Source organism: Aspergillus japonicus, assembly GCF_003184785.1.
Source record: "Aspergillus japonicus CBS 114.51 unplaced genomic scaffold BO86scaffold_16, whole genome shotgun sequence".
In the NCBI taxonomy this organism is placed as follows: Eukaryota; Fungi; Ascomycota; class Eurotiomycetes; order Eurotiales; family Aspergillaceae; genus Aspergillus; species Aspergillus japonicus.
In genome coordinates, this window is record NW_020291653.1 from 427,771 (window position 1) to 450,889 (window position 23,119).

The 23,119-nt window shown below is 52.1% G+C and overlaps 6 protein-coding genes across 6 annotated transcripts; 3 read left to right on the forward strand and 3 right to left on the reverse strand.

Moving 5' to 3' along the window:
• Nucleotides 1-18: 18 nt before the first annotated feature.
• Nucleotides 19-1,688, forward strand: slu7 (mRNA splicing protein SLU7). The gene has a single exon (XM_025671823.1). The coding sequence runs from the start codon at nt 141-143 to the stop codon at nt 1,572-1,574; it is 1,434 nt and encodes a 477-aa protein (XP_025529009.1). The 5' UTR covers nt 19-140; the 3' UTR covers nt 1,575-1,688.
• Nucleotides 1,689-1,994: 306 nt separating this feature from the next.
• On the forward strand, nt 1,995-2,873 carry BO86DRAFT_359939 (60S ribosomal protein eL37; the record flags this gene model as incomplete). Its single annotated transcript, XM_025669791.1, has 5 exons — nt 1,995-2,033; nt 2,118-2,136; nt 2,221-2,283; nt 2,460-2,531; nt 2,728-2,873. Exons 2-5 carry the CDS (start codon nt 2,133-2,135, stop codon nt 2,871-2,873), a joined length of 285 nt encoding a protein of 94 aa, XP_025529010.1. The 5' UTR covers nt 1,995-2,033; nt 2,118-2,132.
• A 457-nt stretch (nt 2,874-3,330) lies between these two features.
• On the reverse strand, nt 3,331-4,890 carry BO86DRAFT_455453 (uncharacterized protein). Its single transcript, XM_025677109.1, has 3 exons — nt 4,496-4,890; nt 3,803-4,363; nt 3,331-3,730 (listed from the first exon to the last, which is right to left on the reverse strand). Exons 1-3 carry the CDS (start codon nt 4,757-4,759, stop codon nt 3,404-3,406), a joined length of 1,152 nt encoding a protein of 383 aa, XP_025529011.1. The 5' UTR covers nt 4,760-4,890; the 3' UTR covers nt 3,331-3,403.
• Nucleotides 4,891-6,049: 1,159 nt separating this feature from the next.
• Nucleotides 6,050-8,923, forward strand: BO86DRAFT_61495 (putative C6 transcription factor (Gal4)). Its single transcript, XM_025677508.1, has 7 exons — nt 6,050-6,283; nt 6,338-6,367; nt 6,439-6,533; nt 6,593-6,912; nt 6,965-7,647; nt 7,701-8,179; nt 8,236-8,923. Exons 1-7 carry the CDS (start codon nt 6,251-6,253, stop codon nt 8,606-8,608), a joined length of 2,013 nt encoding a protein of 670 aa, XP_025529012.1. The 5' UTR covers nt 6,050-6,250; the 3' UTR covers nt 8,609-8,923.
• Nucleotides 8,924-10,888: 1,965 nt separating this feature from the next.
• BO86DRAFT_388330 (OTU family ubiquitin thioesterase) lies at nt 10,889-12,772 on the reverse strand. Its single transcript, XM_025671824.1, has 6 exons — nt 12,683-12,772; nt 12,562-12,625; nt 12,247-12,512; nt 11,922-12,193; nt 11,430-11,870; nt 10,889-11,371 (listed from the first exon to the last, which is right to left on the reverse strand). The coding sequence occupies exons 1-6, from the start codon at nt 12,734-12,736 to the stop codon at nt 11,293-11,295; spliced, it is 1,176 nt and encodes a 391-aa protein (XP_025529013.1). The 5' UTR covers nt 12,737-12,772; the 3' UTR covers nt 10,889-11,292.
• An 8,121-nt stretch (nt 12,773-20,893) lies between these two features.
• On the reverse strand, nt 20,894-22,786 carry BO86DRAFT_359951 (putative COP9 signalosome subunit 2 (CsnB)). The gene is made up of 4 exons (XM_025669792.1): nt 22,597-22,786; nt 22,388-22,546; nt 22,269-22,329; nt 20,894-22,220 (listed from the first exon to the last, which is right to left on the reverse strand). The coding sequence occupies exons 1-4, from the start codon at nt 22,638-22,640 to the stop codon at nt 20,958-20,960; spliced, it is 1,527 nt and encodes a 508-aa protein (XP_025529014.1). The 5' UTR covers nt 22,641-22,786; the 3' UTR covers nt 20,894-20,957.
• Nucleotides 22,787-23,119: the final 333 nt, after the last annotated feature.

Sequence of the window (23,119 nt, forward strand, 5' to 3'; positions counted from 1 at the left end):
GAATGCCGCAACGACTCGCCTCACTATCGTCGCGCGACCGGTACTCTTTTCCCGCTTTCCTTTCTCCTCCATCTGTTCAGTACCGGACTAAGAGGTTGCCCTCCTCAAATCGGTCATCTCTCTCACGCAACTACACCACCATGTCCCGTAAGCCAGCCGATGTGGCGTCGAAGGAACGCAACGAGTACATTCCGTCCTTCATCTCGAAGAAACCGTTCTATGTCGATGATGACGATACCACCAACGATTACCTTGAGCATCAACGTCTGCAGAAGTCGACGACAGATCAGTCGAAATGGTATGAGCGCGGCAAGCGCGCGGGTCCGGCCGCCACCAAGTACCGCAAAGGGGCCTGTGAGAATTGCGGCGCCATGACCCACAAAACGAAAGAGTGCCTCAGTCGACCGCGGAAGCACGGTGCCAAGTGGACGGGTAAAGACATCCAGGCCGACGAACTTATACAGGATGTGAATCTGGGTTGGGACGCGAAGAGAGACCGGTGGAATGGCTATGACGCCAGCGAATATCGCCAGGTGGTCCAGGAGTATGAGGAGCTGGAGAAGCTTAGGAAGCTCACCAAGGACGGAGAGAAGAGGCAAAACGGGATTGCGGGCGGGGAACTCGATGAGGAGGAGGAGGAGGCCCCGGAAGAGGAAGCCCGCTACGCAGAAGAGTCTGATATGGGACGACAACAGAGCACCGCGACTCGCAACCTACGTATTCGTGAAGATACCGCTAAATATCTGCTGAACCTCGACCTGGATTCCGCAAAATACGATCCGAAGACGCGGCGCATGGTGGACATGGGCGCCCAGGATGATCAGGCAGCAGCACTGGTGGCTGAGGAGAACTTTGTGCGGGCCTCGGGAGATGCTGCTGAATTCGAGAAGGCACAGCGGTATGCTTGGGAGTCTCAAGAGAAGGGTACGCAGAAGATTCATCTGCAGGCGAATCCGACCGCAGGCGAGATCATGCGTAAGAAAGCGGAGGCTGAGACAGTGGCCAAGCGTGATGCCCAGCGCAAGGCTCTCTTGGAGAAATACGGTGGTCAGGAACACCTTGACCCAACTCCGCTACGAGAAACGATGGTGGTTGAAAACGAAAAGTTCATCGAATATGACGAGACTGGTGCCGTCAAGGGCGCTCCCAAGAAAGCAGCAAAGTCCAAGTACGCGGAAGATATCCTCAACAACAACCATACCTCCGTTTGGGGAAGCTGGTGGCACAACTTCGAATGGGGATATGCCTGCTGTTTCTCTACTGTGAAGAACAGTTATTGCACTGGTGAGGACGGCAAGCGTGCTTTCCGAGAGGCAGACCAGATCTTGATGCTACCGGAAGGAGATGGCGAAGACGCTATCGAACAGTCTGGTGATGTTGAGGAAACCCGGGCCACGCCTGATCAGGCGGGCTTAGCCAAGGCTGGAGACGTGACCAACGCAAATACGAAGAAGAGAACTTTGATTGAGGTGCAGTCAGGTATCACGGAGGAAGAGCTCGACTCATACAAACGAAGCCGGCTTGCTGCGGATGATCCTATGGCCGGCTTTATGGGGAAAGATGATCGGGTTTAGTGGCTCTTTGGCAAGATGTTTCTTTTGCGACATGAGTCGCGCAATGCATATAGATACCCTTCTTCGAAATTGTGGATATATCGATATATTGATTGTATCGTATTTAAATGCAACGACCATTCCGACCATAACGAAGGAGGACATGAGAAATGACCCGCCGTCTACTCCGTAGCTGAGAGTAGATGACCCATCGATGGAAACAAACAACTAAATTGTAAGGCGCTAGTCCAGTCTCGGGTTAGCCACCCGTATAGTAAGTGGAGCCGCAACAAGATCGAGAGCCCTGCACGTGACAGAACGGCGTCTTTCAAGAAGGCGGAAGATCACGGGATCACGGGACCAGGGCACAAGCCCTGGAAACCACAACTCGCTAAGCGACACCACCCCAGATCCCAGCGCAACTTTCGATACGCCCAGCGACGACGACAACGACAACCAGCCCTTCAACGGAATCGCCAGGTAGGTTACTTTTGTCGGATGATCGTGTTTTTGGATATCTGCTGGACGGACATTTTTTCGCTGACTATTTTGCTTCACTTTTAGTTCCCCTAATTCAAGATGAGTACGTTACCAACATGATATACTACCGTTCCGACCGGTCCCTCGGCGACGACAGACTGTGACAGCCAACTGACACCGATTACAGCGAAGGGTACCTCCAGCTTTGGCAAGCGCCACAACAAGACTCACACCCTCTGCAGGCGTTGTGGTCAGTATTACACCTTCCGATACCTTTGTTTGATGCGGCGGAATATTTTGCGGATCAACGGATGATCAAACTCAAGAGATGGGATGATGTGTCGGGAATTGATTGAAGGGAAATCTGCTGGGAACGACAAAGGGACGAATGGGCTAACGGATTGCGCACCATCGGGATATTTACAGGCAAACGCTCCTTCCACATCCAGAAGTCGACTTGTGCCAACTGCGGTTACCCCTCCGCTAAGACTCGCAAGTGTACGAACTCTTCCCCGATGACTCCACTCCATTCTTGACACAACACTGGGCCTTCGTGCGTGCTTGATTCGACCATGGGAAAACACATCCAACCTCCTCGAGCACCGGAAGATTCCACCCACCACCCCCGATCACAGATCATGTTTTGTTGGTATTTTGAGAGATCGTTGGCTTACGAATCTTTGCTGTCATATAGTCAACTGGAGCGAGAAGGCCAAGCGCAGAAAGACCACCGGTACCGGCAGAATGCGCCACCTCAAGGAGGTCCACCGCCGCTTCCACAACGGCTTCCAGACCGGTGTCCCCAAGGGTGCCCGTGGCGCCACCTCGAGCAGCAACTAAGTTAATTGTTCGACGTCGCGATTTCGTTCTCGGAGGCTGGAGAGGGCTGGTATGACAAAGGCCGAGCATATGAAGTGAACCGGTTTCAGTGCAAGGCGAAAAAAAGGCGCTTCCCCCCGTGGAGTTGGTGGTGGGACGGTCTTTTCACTTTTTTTGCCGTCATAGCATTTCTATTCTAGAGAAAGAGAGAAAAATGGCACATATTGACGACAAATGAAAAGACGGACCCTCTTTCCGTGGGGTCCTGTGTTGTTCACGAAGAAGAAAAAAAAAGGAGAAGGGAAAAGCAATGCATGAATTTTCCTTGACTTGTTTATGGCTGGCGGATATCCCATGTCGAGACAGACGCAGTGTTGAGATATTCATCCAATGTGATCTGTCTACCTAAATTCTGACGGCCAACCCTACAGAAACGTATCTATCCTTGCACTGCCAACTTGCGAAACAGATCAATCCACCGTTCTATACTTTTTTGATGCGCCCGAACGCCTCCCCCCCAAAGCACCCTGGCCCCACTAACACTGATCTACCTACTCCCCGCGTCCAAAGACGCTGACCCCACCATCTCTTTGCACGAAGTACAACGCCTCCTTCTCTTCCCAACTCCCGTTGGCATCGGTGTTATCACTCTGTCCCCACGCGCCTCCTTTACTGACCCTGAGAACCCCACTCACATCCCGCGCAGCCCCCGTATCCAGATCCCGCAACTGCATCACCAGATGCGCCCGGTGGGCCGAACCGATCGCAAACGCGGCATGTTCGGTCTCCAGCGGCGTGGGCATCTGATGCGCAGCCGCCGAGGCGTTGTGTATCAAGGGCAAGTCGGCCGCGAGGGTCATGACCGTAGCATGGACATACTATATCCCACCGCACGTAGCATGGTTAGCGCACCTATCACCACAAGCTGAATGAGTCGATCGAGAACGTACCTGCTGGAGGCCCATAACCCACTCGGTCATCTCCGTAGCTCCAATCTCCTGGCTGGGCCCCGTCGCGGCTAGAAGCAGGTCCGGTTGGTCGAGGACTAGCAGCACCTCTGAATCGTCCTCTCCCTCCGCCTCCGCCGTCGCCGTCGCCGTCGCTCTGCCGCTCACATGCGCCACCACCGCCGCGATATCCTTCTCGAGTCTGTCCAGAGCGGCAGGGCCCTTCCCGGACAGGTGCAGTCGCTTGACTGGGCCGATCTCTCGAGAGGAGGCCGGCGAAGCGGACGGAGCGGACGGAGTCAACGGCGCTGGGGCGGCGACCGCCGCAAGGCCGCGCGCGGGTTGAGGCCCTCGCGCGGGAATGGGACCTGGTGTGGATCGACTTGGGAGGATTGTCCGCTGAGGAACCGGGCCGCCGCGGGGTGAGGGTACTAGGGAGGGAGGAGTGGTTTGGGGGGTGGTGGTGGTGGTGGTCGGCGTCGTCCGCGGGCCGGAGAAGAGTTCGGATAAGCCATCGACAAAGGCGAATTGGCGCTTGTCGGTGAGACGGGCGAGATCCAAGCCCTGAAATTTGTATTTGTTGTTTTAGAATCCTTTTATTTCATGCCGCACAAGACGCTTTCCACCGGGAACCATCAAGGGTTTTGGTGGGCTGAGGGTGTTGCTCCCGCAAAAAAAAAAAAAAAAAACACATACCAATCTTTTTGCTTCGGCGCGCCAAAATTCCCAACCCCGCAGGAAACTCACGAGCACTACCTTTTGTTTCTTCCCATTGTGCCCTTCGCCGAGACTTAGCGCAGTGTCGGAGGCAGATGCCGCATTCAGGGCGGCGTAGAGATATCGTAAAGTGAGCCAATTGCCTTGGGCGCCGAGGACGGTGGAGAGAACGATGAGAGATGAGGGGGGTAGGGACGATACGTAGGGTGCCAGGAGGGGAGGGAGGGGCGGTTGAGTGGGCATCGCTGTATTGTCTTGGTGGGAGGTCGCTCGGTGATGGATATAAGCCTGCGAGTATAGCTGACCGAACGCAATTGTAGTCAAGCCCTCACGTCGCAAATTGAGATAGATGCCTTTTCTGGGCTTCACGGGAGTGATTTTTGGATGCTGGAAGTGGCTGCAAATGACGTTGTATAAAATTGAATTTCCTGTGGGGGCTGCGATTGGCGCGAGGACCGCGCCAAGACTGATTGATAGCTGTTGCTTTGTCGCTGGCTGAGCATTGATTCCTTGACCAGCAACTCCTTATTTACTTGTATCTTGGTGTAACAGAGCGATAACATGCTCTAAATTCTACTCCATACTATCCCTTATGTGGGATATGCGCTACAACTTTCGCATGTTGGCACCCTTGGGAGGTGCTAGAATCCGCGCGCCTACACTATATATTCTAGCCTCAGCTACCTTGGGAGCTGTCACAGTTCTGAAGGCACCGGACCACTAGAGAAATCCTGCAGAAGCAGCCCACCAACGAGAGTTTCTGCTTCTTCCACATGGTGTTCTCATCCATCAAGCTAAAAAAAATACGACGCGAATTGACACGATGCAGCGTACACTGGCATCATGACCATCTGGTCCGCATTCCGTACCCCGAACCCACTATATTGACTTTAGCTCGTGCATATCAATCAGCCAGGTGCTTGCAAGGACGGGTCTGCAAGCTTGTTATCTTGCTATCTGCTGCATGGGGAGCAGTCTAGATATCAGATCAATTTATCAATGGGATATCAAGGATATCTTCTGCGCTTTCATTTGAATGACCCAGCGAACCCTTGACCACAAGGAGACAACATTCCTGCCTGAGGATGTCAGGCTGACAGTGGGCAACTGGGCAACTGGGCAACTGGCGATAAATTTCTTTCGCGGCGTGTCACCTGACTGGCTCCCCCACACGAGCCTCTGTAAGAGTTAGCATCAATCATCACATCGGCTGCAGCTTTCCTCGTCGCGCTCGCAACGGTCGAATTCCCCTCTTTCTCGATTTCTAAAGGCCTGTCGTCCTCATTTGAACCTGTCTCACGGGCTTGGACGGTCGGCCTTGTCTCCGACATCAAAAAAGGGCTGGACCGTTGAATGCCGCCGTGCCGATCGTGAGTTTTGGCCCTGTTATATGTCCTGTTATGTTCTTCCGCCACCTCGTTTTGTTCCTGATACCCCACCAGTCCGTGGCCGGTGTCTGCGCCAACCTGTACCCTGAGCACTCTGTTTGTTTGTCCCAACCTGTGGCCTGGCTAGGATTTGCCATTATTTTCCTTCTCACAATACACTCATCTCTTAATATTGTATTCATGCTTCTCACATGTTGCCGATTCAAGTCTGGCATCGGACTTCCACCGGTTGAAACCATGTAGGATGTTGCTAACCTACTGATTTAGATGACATCAGTCTGGTATACTTACCACCGAGCACGAGACTTAGAGATTCGATAAATCGAATGATCCTCTTGCTCTAAATATGGCCAGCACTCGTGATTCTCACTCTTATGCCGTGAGTCGCAGATCGCAGGGCAAACTGATCTAGTTAGCTGACCTCCACTTGCAGTGCGATGAATGTCGTTTACGGAAGTCCAGGGTGAGAAGTCATTATATGGAGCTTCGGATGCTCAGGGGTAGGAACTTGGAACTGAGCTAACCTCTCTACAGTGCTCCAAGGAGAAACCTACATGTGCACAATGCAGGCAGCTGCACAAGGACTGTAACTATAGTCCTAAAGTCAACAGAAGTCCCTTGACCAGACAGTAAGCATCTGTTTCGCTTTCCTCACATGCTGTGCAACCCTCTAACGATATCTAAATAGACATTTGACGTATGTAGAAGATCGCTTACAGGCGTTCGAAACAGCCCTAGGGAGGCTGTTTCCGGGCGGTGACCTGGATGCGACGGTTCGCTCCCTTCTGTACGACCAGGATGGGCCGCCTAAACCAGGTTCATCGTCCAAGTCGTCATCCAGGCACTCTACTCCAGCCAAAGCTGAGGCCGATCGAGCCGAACCAGCCCCCGAGGCCCTGCCGCAACAGGCAGACGGCTTCGATTGGGCGGAGAATAAGATTACTGTAGGGGATCTGACAGACGGCATGGCAGCCTTATCCATCAAACCAGAAGGAGCGGGTTACTTTGGTGTGTGTTTCGTTTAGATCCAGGCGCAGTCAATCATTCTAACCATCAGCAGGCGCTTCTTCGAGCGTCGTTCCCCTCCGAACATTGCTCAAACATGGCTTTGACCTCAACTTCCCCGCTGGCACGTCGAAGACGAATTATGCGATTCCCTTGAAGTCCCAACTGCTCAACACCGCCCCGTCTGGTCTAGTTGAGCAGGCGTTTATGGACGCATTCTTCCTCAACTATCATGCAAGCTACCCTTTCATTCACGAGGGTACATTCAGAGCGCAGTTCTATGAACAAGTGCCTCGGCCACATGGTCAAGCATGGCAGATCTTGCTGAATACCATTCTGGCGCTGGGTGCTTGGTGCATTGGTGACGACAACTCCGACCTGGATATCACTTTCTACCAAGAAGCTCGAGGCCACTTGCAGCAGGTCTCCGTGTTTGAGACCGGAAACCTTACCCTGGTGCAGGCGCTACTACTGCTGAGCAATTACGCACAGAAACGAAACAAGCCCAATACTGGGTGGAACTTCTTGGGCCTGGCCGTTAGAATGGCCATGAGTCTGGGACTTCATAAAGAATTTCCAGGCTGGAAAATCAGCCTTCTCCAGCGTGAGATCAGGCGACGCTTGTGGTGGGGAGTGTACATTTTCGACAGTGGTGCGGCGAAGACGTTCGGCCGGCCCATTCTACTGCCCGAAGATAGTGTCATGGATGCAAAACACGTCCTGAATATTCATGACGAGGTAGGAAGATAGACCATCGTCCCGGCTCTTGTCTGGTTGTTGACAATTCTCAGGCTCTCACCCCCGCCACCGCCACGCTACCTGTCGAAGTCACAGAACCAACCCTCTATTCGGGGTTGATAGCTCAAGCTCGATTCCACTTACTTACAAACAGCGTTTACCAACGCCTCATCTCGGGACCCAGTCTCACAGCGGAAGAAACGCTGGGCCTCCAGAAGCCAATGGAGGAATGGTACAATGGTCTTCCCGACTACTTCAAGCAACCGCCACTACCGGTTTCCGACACTTTTGCGCTCGTCCGCAACCGCATGATGTGGAGGGATTGGAACTTGAGAATCCTTCTTTACCGACCGGTACTCCTCCGATGGGCATCACGGAGATGGACCCAGCAGAATACAGCGTCAGAGCCTGAAGATCCTTTCGAGGTTGACTGCCGGAAGCTCTGTCTTCGAAATGCTCGACTTTCCATTTCGTCCATCACCGACTTTGTGAACAATCATGTCTGCACAAGAATTGGAGCCTGGTACATGCTGTATGTTTACGGTCTCTGCTTTGGGGTTGTCTATGGTTGACTAATCTATTCGGCAGGTACTTCCTCTTCCAGGCTGGTTTGATCCCAATTATCATGCTCATGACCGATCCCACCAGTGCAGACGCTCCTGCATGGCTCCAAGATATAGAAGCCACCAAGAAGCTGCTCATTCATCCTTCCCTCAGCAACAATCGACTGGCTGTTCGCTGCCTGGAAGTTGTCAACCGGCTGTGTTCGCCTGCGTATACGAGTGCCGCGACCGGTCGAACGGCGGGAGCGGCGCCCCCAATCGTAATGCCATTCAACGACCAACTGTTCACTGATCCGACCTTTGGCAGTATGTTTCCTGATGTTGACCAGGAGTTGAATTTAAGTGGCATGGATTTTACGGAATGGGTGAACTTTGCACCACAGCACGATTTTGTTTGACCAAGTTCCTGACCATAAGCCCCGAGCGGCTTCGAACCCGAGTGTCACAAGTGGCTAAGAGACTCGTCGTTTGCCATGATTTTTGTGATGGTGAGTGTATTGGAAGTGACTCACTCGCAATGTTCTGCGAAGGAACAACGGGAATCTCAGCCGATGTCTCCACCCGATCGGACTGGGGTATTCGAAGCGATGCTTTACATGATCATACCGCAGGCTTGATGAACTCCCGATGAGTTTTCTATCGGTCGAATGTTCTGTTCTGTTGGAACAACGGTTGGCTTATGAATGCCATATTTTCCAGAGTGAAAGAAGTGTCAAGATATTGGCAGCGTGGCGCGGATGGCCTGATGCATAAAACGGGAGACTTCGGCAAGACCATGCTCTTGTTACGTTTACCAACAATAGGCCGAAGGCGGTAGCGGTAAGAACACTGCAGAGCTCTCTACGGAGTGCAGACCTGGCTCGGGTCTCAGGCCTGCATTCTTCGTTCTCTCGCCTGCTGCTGCAGGTCACGAGGTCGGCCCGACTCGGAACATTCCCTCAAGGACGCCTGAAGATGCCTCAGGATGAATGCATGGATGATTGAGAGAGGATGTGATCTGCTCCGATGCTCTACACCAAGACACCTGTCTAAGGTTGCGATATACGGAGCACACAGTTGTCTACATACGGTACCTTATATGTTGATACTTTTTTTTTTAGCATAATTGTACAAACAGCATGCAACCAGTTCTCTCGCAAGCGGGACCTACTACCAAACCACCAAACCACCTACACAGTAATAGGAATAACCCTCCACTGGTTGCGCCACATCTGTGCTATGAGCAAGAGAAGACGGTAGACGCAGTCGTAGCTCACGCAGTCATACCGTAGTCCCATCTCCAACCCACCTCATGCATCACACCATGCCGTAGACCCCCTCGGTACTTCAAGGTTATCATCCGAGGTGTCAGAATCAGGCAAGTTTACTCGACTAAATAGAGCCGAACCTTGACCTGGAACTCCATGCGAACTCCCCAATCACTCACCGACTCCTTACTTCGACTGCCCCCACCCTGGCAGTGAGGGCTATGCACGACAAGTGAACTACAACCCACCTTACATCATTCCGCAGGAAATAGCTACACGCGTGTGTGTGTGTGTGTGCGTGCGTGTGAGTCCTCCGATCAATATAATACACGATACCAAGTCTTCAAAAGAGACATTCCCATTCCCAATCCCATTATCTGAAAGAAAAGTAATAATAACAAGCAAGCTCCCGAACAACCGGGTGATGTCAACTCGCCCGAGCCCTAGGTCTAGCCTCAGCCCCAGCCTCGGCCCTAGCAGGAGATGTACTCCGTACAGTATATGCGTTGCCATTTCATCCAGTAGACTTAGGGACCACTGGACTACACATTTCAGAAGAGTAGCAGATCGAACCGGTGCTGGACTGTATTGGATTGTAGCCTACTGGTTCTGTAGTAGAGCCTCTTTCTTTCTTTCTTTCTTTCTTTCTTTCTTTCTTTCTTTCTTTCTTTCTTTCTTTCTTTCTTTCTTTCTTTCCTCCTCGCTATCATTAGGCAAAGTGAGTGAGTGAGGAGCAGAGACGAATACGCCCTCCCATCGATGCAGCTCGACTGCGTTGGGAAGTGGTACTGTACACTGCTGGGGGGCCACAATAGATAACCGTGAAGTAGTAAGTCGCTGGCCACACCACCATAAACCCAAGCCAACCTCACAGCCTGAACAGTCCAGACTATACCTCGCGAGTCGTTCCACAATTACATCAACAAGCATGCATGCAGGCCACGCACGTACCGTACAGACTAACTCATCATGTGAGATGGTCAACTACAGTACAGTACAAGGTAGGCACTATCGGCTGTGCTGTAGTCTACTGTACAGAATACCTAGTCAAGGAATCTTCACCACCCATTCTTCCCAGTGGCCCGCGCCGGGTCAGCCACCTGCAAGGGGCTGGAAGAGACCCCGGCCCATCCATCCCACCCCATCCCATTCCATCCCATCCTTGCGCGCGCCGGCGCAGAGGCGGAGATGCTTCCAGCTCCTTCGGCCCTCGCCCCCGGTCGGTCGTGTCATTGGTCGAGCTGGAATTCATTTCCATGGCGGCCAACGAGATCGCGTCCTGCTTCTCCGGAGCCGAAGCCACGGCTATACCTTAACCCCTTATACCTACCTAGGTACTGTACATAAGTCGTATACTACGTAGCATACCAATCGAAAGGGGCCGGCAGTTGAATGCCGGAATTCCTGACTACATGATATACATGATTATCCTCTCGACGATTAGTTCATTTCTTTTGATTTTTTTTCGTGAGTCAACTGCACCGCGCTTCGCCTCCATGCAACAACCACAGACCGCAGACGCTAAAGCACATCCTACCGAAAGAGAATCTCACTAGTACTTGGTACACACACACACACACACACACACACAACAAATCACTTACCCCCTGACTTCACCAATGCTAGAATTGATCGAAAGGGATTCCTGCAAGAATGAAACTGATCCGAACGGATTAACACAAGAAAGCAAACGCAAAAACAAAAACACCCAGTCCATTACCCGAAATAAGCCTAGCAGTGTATTGAATGTGTAGTAGAAGGAAAAAGAACATATGTTCAGTCGTTAACGATCGTAGTCGAGTAGAATAACAGGCGAGGGAGAATCTCACGCGACCCTACTTCCGATGGTCGGAGGGCTCCCAATGGATAGGCTCAAAATCCTGGTTCTGGAAATGCGCTTGATTGTACGGAGAACTAACCATTCGTTAGCATGGCCACTTCTAAGAGTGAAGGAATCCATAGGTCATACTACTTTTTGAACGGAGTCGTCACAGGCAGCGAATGACTCAAGTTCGGTTTCATCACCAGCGGATTCAGCCGGATCTGAGGGCCATCCGACTTGCGAGGCAACGATGACAACGGAGCTGGTGGGGCTGACATCCGAGGGGGCGGGGGCGATGCCAGCGAAATCGGAGGAGGGGGTGGTGAGGTGTGCATAATGGGTGGCGCATACACTTCATGGGGCGGCGAGACACGGAATGGACTGGGTGAAGCCGAAGGCATGGGCGACGGCGCAAGCGCAAATGACGGGTCCATCATCAGATTAGGGATCGACATCAAGCTGGAGTTGACGTCGAACGAGAGTGCACCTTGATCCCAGGGGGAGTAGTTAGAAGTCATTGCGTATTGATAATTGACCACGGGTTCCATATTCACAGTAGGTTCGACCGCGTAGAGAAGGTCGTAGTGGCCCCTGGTCGCGCATTAGCATACTCAACATGACAGCGAAGAGTCGCGCACTCACGGGCGGTACAGCAAGCAGATCGTGGCTGCTGTCACCCGGTTTGGGGTGAGAAGGTGGGGCGTGACGACATCCCCTTCGCTGCGGTCTAGATAGAGGATCTCCACCGCAAATCCGGATGCCTCAATCACCCCATCCACCAACGCTTGCAGGCCGACTTCATCAATCTCAGTTTTCACCGTGTCGATTCGTGTCGCACAGTACTGATCCACCGGCAGCGACAGGAAAGCTTGGTAGCGTAGGGCGTTCAATTTCATCCATGCGCTCGTGAGAAGCTGTGGTCATACGTCAGTCGCACGAACTCAATCACGAGACGAACAAGACTGACTCGGAAATGAGTGATGATGGCGCTGGCATTGTATTCCTCATTAAAGGCCTCGACCAGAAACGTGTCGTCAATGATGCCATTCTGGATCGCTTCAATGATCTGATGGAAGACACCTTCCGTGGCGTCGACGAAGATTTCGTACAGATGTTCCTGTTGGCCTGTTCGATCCAGGAGCACATTGAGCGATTTGATCCGGTTCAGCTCGTCGTGCGCGAGCACCAGATTCTGTAGTTTGAGAATGCTCTCAAAATATCCGAAAGCGACCGCTGCACGGAGTTAGCGGACAAGTTGCTCCAGGCATGCATGGGCAAGTACCTCTCCAGCCACAGTTTCCGTCTCCCTTCATAGTGCGTACCAGGGGATGTGTTACTGAAAGTGCCTAAGATACTGGTCAAACATGCGAGTCATCCTCAGGAGCAGGAGGGCCCAAACTGACTGCAGTCTTGGTGATGAAGGCAGGATCGGCATTGGCATATTCCATGGCGACCATGCTACTCGATAATTTGGTCGAAACCGCGGGACCCTGCTTGTTCCATGAGCCGGGCTCGATGGGACTATCGGGCCGTCATAGACGAGCTCACCTGTACGTTGGCCTGGAACTCATTGGAGAGTTTCTGGAACTTCTCCATCTCGTCGGTGGATAAGGTGTTCATGTTGAAAGATCTGTGGCCGTGAGTGGGGCGATTGAGAGGCCTAGAATGGGGAGCAGCCCCGTGGTGGTTGAAGAAGGCGGCTGAATGAGGATGTTGTGGGAAAAGTCCGGAAACGGATTCCTGCCTTGTCGGAAGTTGGTTGACGGGGTAGTAGTGACTCCAGGATACACCCGACAGGGACATCGCACAGAAGACTAGAGAGGCCAAATAGTTGAAGGAGGAAGGTGGTCACCGACAGAGGAGGAAATCAGAAGTGTCGAGATACCTTATAAACGGAGGGATGATGGTCAATATCAACGGCCTCTCGGTCATCAAGCAGGGATCGCAGCCGGAGCACGTAATACCCACCAGACAATGCAGCATGATCTGGCGCCAGGTTCTGTCTGGTCGCCTTGCTGTGCCTGATCCTCGGTGCAGGAGAGGCGTGCCGGTTCGAGAGTTCTTCAGTGATGTAAGAGCCTACTGTGCAGCATTCTTAGCATGGGCTTCCATCAATCGACAAGATTTCAGGAGAAGTGTCCGAGATAAACCGTCACTGTGAATGCGATCGGACCAATGAAACAAGCACCGGAGATACTCCCGCCAGGGCTCGACGACAGGAAGTAGTGCCATGGAACCAACGAAGATAGTCCAGACATGTGTCACAGCAAGCATCGAGAATGCAGTGAAAGAGAGAGCGATGGCGGCTTAGGGAGCAAAGAAAGAGCGGGATGGGCCAATAGAAAACACCGGGCAAGAGGGCAGAACAAGGAATGCGGTTCGGAAATGCGAATTGAAGATACGCAATCTTGCACTTGACTAACAGGCGAGGAGGTCGAGGAATGACACCGGTTCGTATCAATTCGGGGAGGGATAGACAATTGTCCACCCAGTCGCATCCGGACCGATCGCTCTCACCCCTCCTGGTCCACTCCACGCAGCCCGCCTGACATCCGAGACGCAGATTCAAAACCATAACCCAGAACACCCGATGCTACTCGGTCATTCGTAGAGGCATGTCTGCCGGTCATCGATCGAGCGAGATGAGGAAGAGGAAGGGGGAGAGAGCAAGGAAGGGGACAGTGAACAGGTATGTGTGTATGTATAGTATAGGTTGGTGCATGGGAGCCTCCGGAAAAGAGAGAATGCAAACACATCACACATAACACAGCACACAGAGTAGCAGATCAAGTCTGCATTGTCGACAGCTGAGGATGATGTGAGAGTCCAAGTGTAGACCAGTGTCCTCAGGAAAACCCCGACAAAAGAGGGGAAAGAGACCGTGATTGTGTAGGTGTCTCACATAGAAACTAATTGCCAACCAAAAGACCAAGTAGAAGGAGGGAAGGAAATAAGAAAAATAGTGATGCTCAGACCTTCAAAATGTCGTCAAAGCTTTTTTTTTTGTCTTACAGCCAACGTGCATACGGAGGGGAACCCAGTCACACGTACGAACTATGGTATCAAGTAAGCATGTGTGATGGGGGAGAAGGGGAGGGATTGACCCAAAGAGGTATCAACAAGAACCAATTGAGGGAAGAGAAAACAAAAGAGGATGAGAGGATGTCAGGTTACAGGTGGCAAAGAAAAAAAAAAGACCGACTAATCACTGGCAAGTAATGAGGATCATTACTCGGGCGGCGATAGAAACTACCACCTTGAGTAAAGTGGTAGAAGGAGAAGGAGAAGGGAGAAGGAAAAGGTGGAGGAGGGTAAGGAAAAGGTCAAGGGGAAGTAGACGGAAGGGAAGAGAAAAGCGAAGGTAGCCAACCAACCAAGTGGTGTGTGTGTGTGTGTGTGTGTGTGTGTGTGTGTGTGTGTACAGTAGTAGTGGTAGTAGGAGTAGTAACCGTAGGTAGTATGTAAGAATAGTTCGTACCTCGTAGTAAATTGGTAGGGAGTTAAACTTGGTAGTAGTTGGCCGTTGGTCGTCGGTCGTTGGTAGGATCAGGTCAGTTGTCAGTCGGATCTGGGGGAGGTCCGAGGGAGGGAAGGCTTTAATATGGATATTAATAAGGAAAACTTTGGCTCTTTTGTGGTCTCGCCCCAGCACGAACAATCATTTGTTCGGGGGAGAGAAAAAGGTGGAGTGGAGGAAAATGGAGAAGAAAAAGAGGGAAAAGAAACAACAACACCAACACCAACACCAACACGAAGAAGAACACCAGAAATACAACCACAACAGTACAGGACAGTAGCAATGAAGAAAAGAAAGATAATTCCAGATGGATTGAGACAACTTGGAGACAGAACCACTAATTAGACTGACTATGGCAATCTAAAAGTTAGAAACCGACCGGGCGCGCGCGCGCGGGGTTGCCAGACCATACATGACATCCTGCTTCATGGTTACTGACACCGACACTGACACTGACACTGATTGACTGCCAGGGAGTCTTTCTTTTTCCTTTCTGATTTCTTTCCCGTCATCGGTCGGGCGTTACTAGCTTAGTTCAATTGGTTTAGTTCGGTTCCAGATGAGACTTTACCTGTTCACTCCCCATTCTTACTTCAGTTTGACTCGCTAGTTTTCCGGGTGGATGCGTTCAGTGACTGGGGTTCCGCCAGGATGGGATGGGATTGCAAAGCCCGTCCACGGTTTCTACCTTACCTTAGTCTAGTCTATCGCCATTGGTTATCTATTGGCCTACTGTATGAATAGGCGGAATTGAAATGAAGATTGCGATTCCATCCAACCACAAACGCACATCTGTCGCGGAAGATGAAGATCGATGCTGTTGCAATCAGCCACTGGGCACAATCCCGATCCACTGCTCTTCTGAGTATTACACATGTTGATTGATGTCTCCGTATTGCTACTCTACAGCTTGCAGCTGCAGCGGATCGGGGGAAGCACGGTTCGAGTGCAACAATAGCCTGACGTTTCTCAAGTGTGCAGCCGGCCACTATCCGTCCTGTGCGTACTGTACTGTCCATGATTGCTTTGTTTCTACTCCTGCTAGCAGCCTAACAGCACTAATGAAGTACATTACAGGAGAGGTAGGTATACAATGAGTAGTTAGTTCTCCTAGAGACAATCCCGTAGACAAGCACCTTGATACATAGTGCCTTGAACCTACAGGGGTGGTAGCTCCGGCACAATTGGCTGGAAGGGTACGTGCTCAGATCGCCTTGCGACTATGACGAGATAGAGACTAGATAGACATTTCAAGGTTAGTTCCTCGTTAGCATCGAGCATCGAGCTATCGTAGGTAAGTTTTTTCGCACCCTGTCCCTAGCCGTCTATCCCCGGCAGTCACTACTCGGTAAGGTAACAACATCCATCCCCCCCAGAAAGAACAAAAAAAGGGACCGGAGAGGAAGGCAGGAGGTCCGGAGATGGGAATTCCTCGGCTTGGGAGTGGGTGAAGCTCCCCCCTTCCAGTCCTCTACGGAGTACGTCCATAAGTCCTCTAATTCTTCTAACCGACTGCACGAACGGGCGATCTGAATGCCACCAACGACCCTACCGATCCTTCATGCACTACTAGGAAACGACCACATGTCCGGACGAGATCACCAACGAATGGCCATGGGTTGAGAGAGCTGCGAGGAAGCTAGGATTCTATCTGCCATTGGGCCTTAATATCCACCACTCAGCGTCGGCCGCCACTCTTTGACTGCTGCAAGCCTTCTTTTGCTGCCACTGCAGGCATTGTTTTTTCTTATCTCTTTTTGGTTACCACCGATCATTTTAGGGATTGAGGTACTGTACTGTGCTCATCAGCTGCATTGTCTATCTGTCGTCAACTGTGGTGATGCCTCGCCTGTAAGCTGGCCTTTGCCCCGCCCCCTCAAATCTAAATCTTCTTTATCGCCGTCGTGCATGCAGGCACTCCGTACTGCGGACAGACAGCAAGCAGACCAGGCCAAGTCAAGAGCCAAACATCCGATCGAAACCGGGCTAGTCGCCTTGAACGACGCACCTTGAGGTCGTCAGCAACAACAACTTCCTGAGACTAACGCCCAACAACTGCTGCAACTGCTGTAGCTGCTGCTGCTGCTGGCGCCAAAGAAGCAACGTGCGATTTCTTGACGTTAATTAATCCTCTCTGCAACCACGCGATCAGACCACCCGTCCACCCCCCGATGGTAAGACCTCTCTCTAGTCCCATCTCATCCCATTCTCATCCGCTCATCCTTCCAACCCGTCTCGCTGGTTGTGGCCATGACCAGACTCACGGATCCCGTAAACACGACTCGTCGTGTCCCAGGAAAAGATTGTCGATCCAACTAAGAGGGGGCTTGCATATGCTACCTCGGCAGCGACTCCGAGCCCATCCATTCGCGAGGGATCGCTCACGGTGTAGTTTAGTGTGCTTGTATGGGATTGGAAGACAAAGGACCCCCGACCGTGGTGTTGTTCCAGTTGCTTGACGGGTCCGGACCGGCCCTCGCAGGAAACCCACAATTAACAGGGCGCGAGAGAGTAAGAGCGAGAAAGAGAAGAGGAGAGGGGAGCTAGAATCCCAGGAGTCGGACTGCATTACCCACCACCGCCTTGCTTTTGGTTATTACTTTGTGCTACCATTCTTCTATCTTCTCTTGCTCTCCCAGATGTACAGGGGCGGGTTCTTCATATTCCGATTCGTTCTACAAGGAGAGGGGGGCCCATCAGGTGGTGGGACCGAGCGCCGAGGAGTTCTGGAACGCAGGTAGCTACGAGCCATCATGTCAGCCTGCCAGGATGTGAGACGATGACGATGACGATGATACTGGAGTCTATGCGTCTATGCGCCGGCAGGCGGTAGATACAGGATAAGGTCAACGGCGCGTCCGTGTGGAGAGAAGCCGTTGTGTAGCCATGGCCATCAAGTTTGCAATCCGGCTGCTGCTGTGTATCAAAATCTATCCTGTCTCCACGGAGTACAAGCCCTCTACATCCCCTCCACATGTACATCCATCCCCCTCTCGAATCTACGTCACTCGGCGAATTTTCGGGTCCTGGTTGCATCTCCAGGGCACAGGATTCCCGCTGGTAACTGACGCAACTTCACCTTGGATGATTTACACACAATGATTGACATTGGTAGGGTAGTGAGTGGGCACTGCAGGTAGTTAGGACTATGAGTACTCCCGGCGCCTTTTTTTTTTTTTTTTTTTTTTTTTTTACCCACCCACCCCCACCTGCCTATGGCTTGTTTCATTGCCAATTCAATTGCCAGCAGCTAGCACCTCGGAGCTTCTCTTACTATGTAAAAGAAACAAAGAAACAAAGAAACAAAGAAACAAACACGAATAACATAAGCATTACGGCTTAATGTCCATTCTCTCTAACTACCGTCTGAGATCGGCATTTCAATTCGTGTGATAGCCTTTGACCCCAGCCAGCACTTGGAAGAGAAATTACCGATCATGTTGCAGGTACGTATTCAACTGTCTTCATTCCTCCGACATCTACGTCGTCGATTCGGACTAACAAGACGGACGGACTCCGCTGTCGGCCCCTCGTAGGCCCCTCGTAAGGGACACTAAAGGATCGATCCCGTCCCCTTCTTTTTCTTATCGCTGTTGCGCGCTCCACTTCTCCGGCTCCATGACATATTGAGAACCCAGACCAAAAAAAAAAAAGCCAGGTATTCCCATGGCGCAAGTCTCATACATTGGGTACCCGACCAGGTTGGAGACTTCATGCCTCACCCAATGCCTGACTCCAAGGCGAAGGAGGGAGTGTTTACGGTGGAGAGAGGACTTGACCCCAACTGACAAGAAGTTATCTTTCTGTGGAAACGAAAATAACCGCGGCGCCTTTGTCAAACCCACGGATTTTCCGTAGGGTGGCCCCCGTTTTGAGTGGAGTGGAGTATGCTCTTCCCAGTGCCCGCCCACGGATCACCTGTCATCTTGTCAACCCTGAACACTACACAATCAGTCTCTTGACTCTGTGAAATACCTGCCTTACAACATAGAACAAAAAAAGGACACACTACGGAGTAACCTACACAGTTCCACCCTTGAAGACCATGTCACCGTAGTTAAGCAACAACAGCGTACCAAAACCGAACCCTTCCATCCAAACAGTCCCCATTATCAACCCCCCATCCCAAATCAAATCGTCAAGCCCACAACAAACAAACCGACAAACAAAACAACCTACGAACCTGAGATTAAGGCCCCAACAAAGAAGAACCCACAATACCCGAAGCCCAAACAAATGAAATCCCCCACCCCAACTACCAGGACACCACCCCAGCATAGCGCCCCCATGCCCATGTCCATGTCGAAATGTTTGTGCGGTGTAGAGAAAAAAAAAAGAAACCCAAAATCCTGAGCCCTTGGGGAGAAAAGCAAACTGCATCAACCACCCAGGACAAAATCCCTCGGGATAATAGCTGAAATAGCGCCGGGGGAGGATCCGGATCCCAGGCGACGACGGGGCTTACAACAGTCCACGGTATCATCCGTTGTTTCCCTCCCCTCTCAGGCTGGTTGGCGTCTGACTCGTGAATTTTGGGGGGTCGGGGGGGGGAGTCTAGACGCCTTTTTGATCATCGAGTGCATTGTGCTAGAGGAAAAATCTCGCAATGGTTGGACATGGGTTTTGTTGCTGAAGTCAATGGATAAAGATAGTGAATATGAGAGGGTAGGATGTATTGTAGCTATCCGTGGGAGCTAGCTATTTCGTACCTTTTTTGCGACGGCCTCGGCCATCCGCATTTCTGGGCTCTGGAGGTACTAGGCACGAGGTGCTAGACACGAGGTGCTAGACACGAGGTGCTAGGCACGGGGGAGGGGGTGGTCTGAAAGTACCTCCTCCTGGTGCCAGGTGCCATGGTACGCCCATGGCTGGTTGTTTCGGTGGTGGCTTCGGGGATAAGTTCTTTTGTGTCAGTCATGTAGGCTGTAATGGGTTCGGCTTATACTACAGGTACGGTGGGGGTCTAGTCTGATGCCGGTCCTACCCCTGGGTTTGGGATTGGGTTATTTGGAGGGAGTTCTCGTCTTGTAGGAGTATGTACAATGGTACATTCCAGACTTCTCTAAGATAAAAGTGTAGTATCATAACAAGTGTACAAGAGGCTTCCTGGTGTCATAACTGTACAGCACTGCAGTATCTCAGCGCATCGCATGGATATCCGCGATCTAGCCAAGTACACTACCATATGCAGTGTATGTACATCAGTCCACGACCTGGATGATATGCTGTAACTGTACTGTGCTGTGCTGGACCTATGTACTGTACATGTACATGTAACCTTTGTTCCTGCAGTTTGCTTTTCAGCGCAGGTGCCCCGTGCAGCAGCTCTCTTAGCCTAGTCTGGCCTACTGTAGCTTCCCCTGGCTTTCCCTGGCCTCCAATCACTGCTACATGAAAAGCGACCTCGTCGGGTATTTGTTATGCAGAAGTGTGGGTGTGGGTGTGGGTGTGGGGTGGGCTGGCGGCGGTGTGGTCTGATATCTATCTATCTATGCGATGCAGGTCGTATGTGTGTGCTGTGCTGTGCTGTGCTGGTGCCCGGTGCTGTCGCTGTCCTGTGCTCTCTGGTGCATGGGGGTTCCTTGCTATGGCGAGGTGGTCTATCAACTTGAGCCTAAGGCCTGAACCTGGATCTCGACCTGGACCAATAGTTCTGGTGGCAGCTTTTGGACTTCGAGTTTGAGGTTGGGGACTGGCAGGGGAAGATGGAGAGACGGAGCTTCGCTCATTCTCCCATCGACGTGACTAAGATCGGGGAAAGCTTCCGGTAGACTGGGATAGGAGAGATTGTCCCGTGTGCATTGGCCTTTTGGATTGAACTTGGGGTTTGGGGCAGGGGACCGGGTGGACGGGGGCTGGTTGACTGACGGGGATTGACTGGCCCTGGGGCCCGGGGGGGGGGGGGGGGGGGGGGGGGGGGGAGTGAAAGTATCACCCGTGGAAATCCGGGGCGGGTAGATACTACCTAGGTAGCAAGCTAGCTAGCAGCAGCCAAGCAGACAGGCAGGGAACAAGCTACCTAGTACTGGTAGTAAGCAAGCAAGACAGCCAGCCAGCCAGCAATCATGGGGAAAACTACGTACTTTGGACTGTACCCCGTCGCTTCGTCTAAGGATATGCAGTGTAATACAATACATGTAAGTATCCGAAACACCTGCATGTCAAAGTCCCTCCAACCCACGGTGCTGAGCTCCAGCACTCCCCCTCAAGCCGGCTCCTGCTCCACCCCGCCCTCGACGGCGAGGACGATCTGGAGCCACCGGATCATCCGACTGGAACAGAAGCCCGCCTCCGGGTCCTCGCATCCCCTGGAGAACGAGCTGCCCACCGTCGTCCTTGAAGCCTTCGCCATCGTTCAACAAATGCGTCCAACTCTTGCGCATCATCGCATAGCATTCTTTCAGGTGCCGAACTCGCTCGAGGTACGCGGGGGAATCAGCCTCCACCTCCACTGTCCCGTGTTCCTGGTCGATTTTGGCCTTCATTTTCCCGTCCAGAATAAGGAAGCTCACGATATCCTGAGCCTCGGGCTCGGTGATACGAATGTGCTTCGTGATGAATTTGAGCGTGAACCGCTTGTACGGTGCGGTCAGCTTCTGCACCGCGCGGACGCGCATGTTCCGGCTGACTTCGTCGATGTTCTCCGCGATGAACGGGTCGGCCAGCACGTCGGCGTTCTTACTGAGGATGTCCTCGTAGACGCGAATGTCGTCCCGTTGGTATGCGTCGACGAGATCGGTCATGGCAGCGATGCGGGGATCGTTCTTGTATGGTTGCGTTTCCTGGGAGTCGAACGGGTTGATGTCCGATTTCATGAGCATCGTCGTCAGCACGAGATACTTGAGCACCTGGATGCGCTGCATGGAGCCCGCCTCATCGTAGTTCCGGAACGACTCGAAGAAGTCGCTCTGCGCCTCCTTCCAGTTCTCCTCGCTCATGTGCATCTTGCCACCGCACTCCCGGATGATGCCCATGATCTTCGGATGCGGCACAGCCGACCGAACGCGTAAAGCCTTTTGGTAGAGCGCCTTGAGCCGCTTGTTGTTCTTCGTCTCGGCATACATCTGGATCTCCAGTGCGTAGAGTTCGAGGAGGTAGGTGCCTTTGCTGGGGTCGTCGCTCCCATCCTCCCGCTGACATGCCCGGTGCAGCTCCCGTACCTTTTTTCTCAGCTGGCTATAGTCCTTGCGCTCGAGCCACAGTCGGGCTAATTTGATGTTGGTCTTCAACCATAATCTCTCGTTGTTGGTGTTCTGGAACGATCGCAGCGTCAAGGAGTAGAATTCTTCCATGCACTGGTATGCCCTTTCGTCATCGGAGCCCTTTTCAATGTAATCCAGCATGTTGTTGATCGATTTCTCCGAGTAATTCCGGGTGACGGCCGACTTGACGTAGGTGAGCAGTTCCCTGTAGTGTTCAACGGCCTGCGCAGTCAGTACTGATCGCACGGAGGGAGGGCGAAGGAGGAATACATCACTGTATCGTCCAAGCTTGAATTCCAACTTGATGGCCTGCTTCAGCCCTTTAAATCCCCTGCGCATAGCTTCGTTATTTTCCCGACTGAATCTGTTTGGTTCGACGTCTGCCTTACCAGTCGCCTTTATCTTGCTCCAGTGCCGGCACTCCTAAGAACTCGTCGATCGCCTCCTCTGGATTGTCTATCTTCACTTGTTTCGCATTGTAGTACTTGTTCTCGATCCCGACATCGCCCGACTCGTCCTCATCTTCATCTTCGTATTCAAAGTCATATCTAAGAGTCGGTCAGCCAAGTGCGACGGCGGGTTGGGTACTGGCACTTACTCCTCGTCACCAGAATCTTGCATGAAATCATCGTCATCCGACATTTTGAAAGACTGAAACGTAGGAGAAACTTTCGCTAAAGGAATAATAGGAATAGCTGATTAAAGCATCAAGGAGAAGGGATGGGAGATGCAGTGGTTGTTGACCCGTGACGCAGTGAGAGAGGAATGGGATAAATGGATGGATGGGATGGACCCAATCGAACCAATGATGGAGGTGCCGTCCGCGCCTATCGGAGAGGTCGGTTTGACCTTCCCCGCCTTCCAATTTGGAGTCAATTTCCAGTCACGGGCACTTTCAAGGTGTCAGGTCCTTCATACTGCATGGGGCTGAACACAACAGTTTCTTGGGTGTTGCACCAACGGTTGAGCAGGCTGCTACTTACACTTCTACTAGGTGGCTATGCATGACAAGGCCACCAGTTACTCTACTGCGGTGGATGAAATCCCAGCCTTGTTTTCCGTGTACGAGTTCATAGAAGCCTATCCCGCAATATTTCACCAGAATATATATAGAAGTAGTC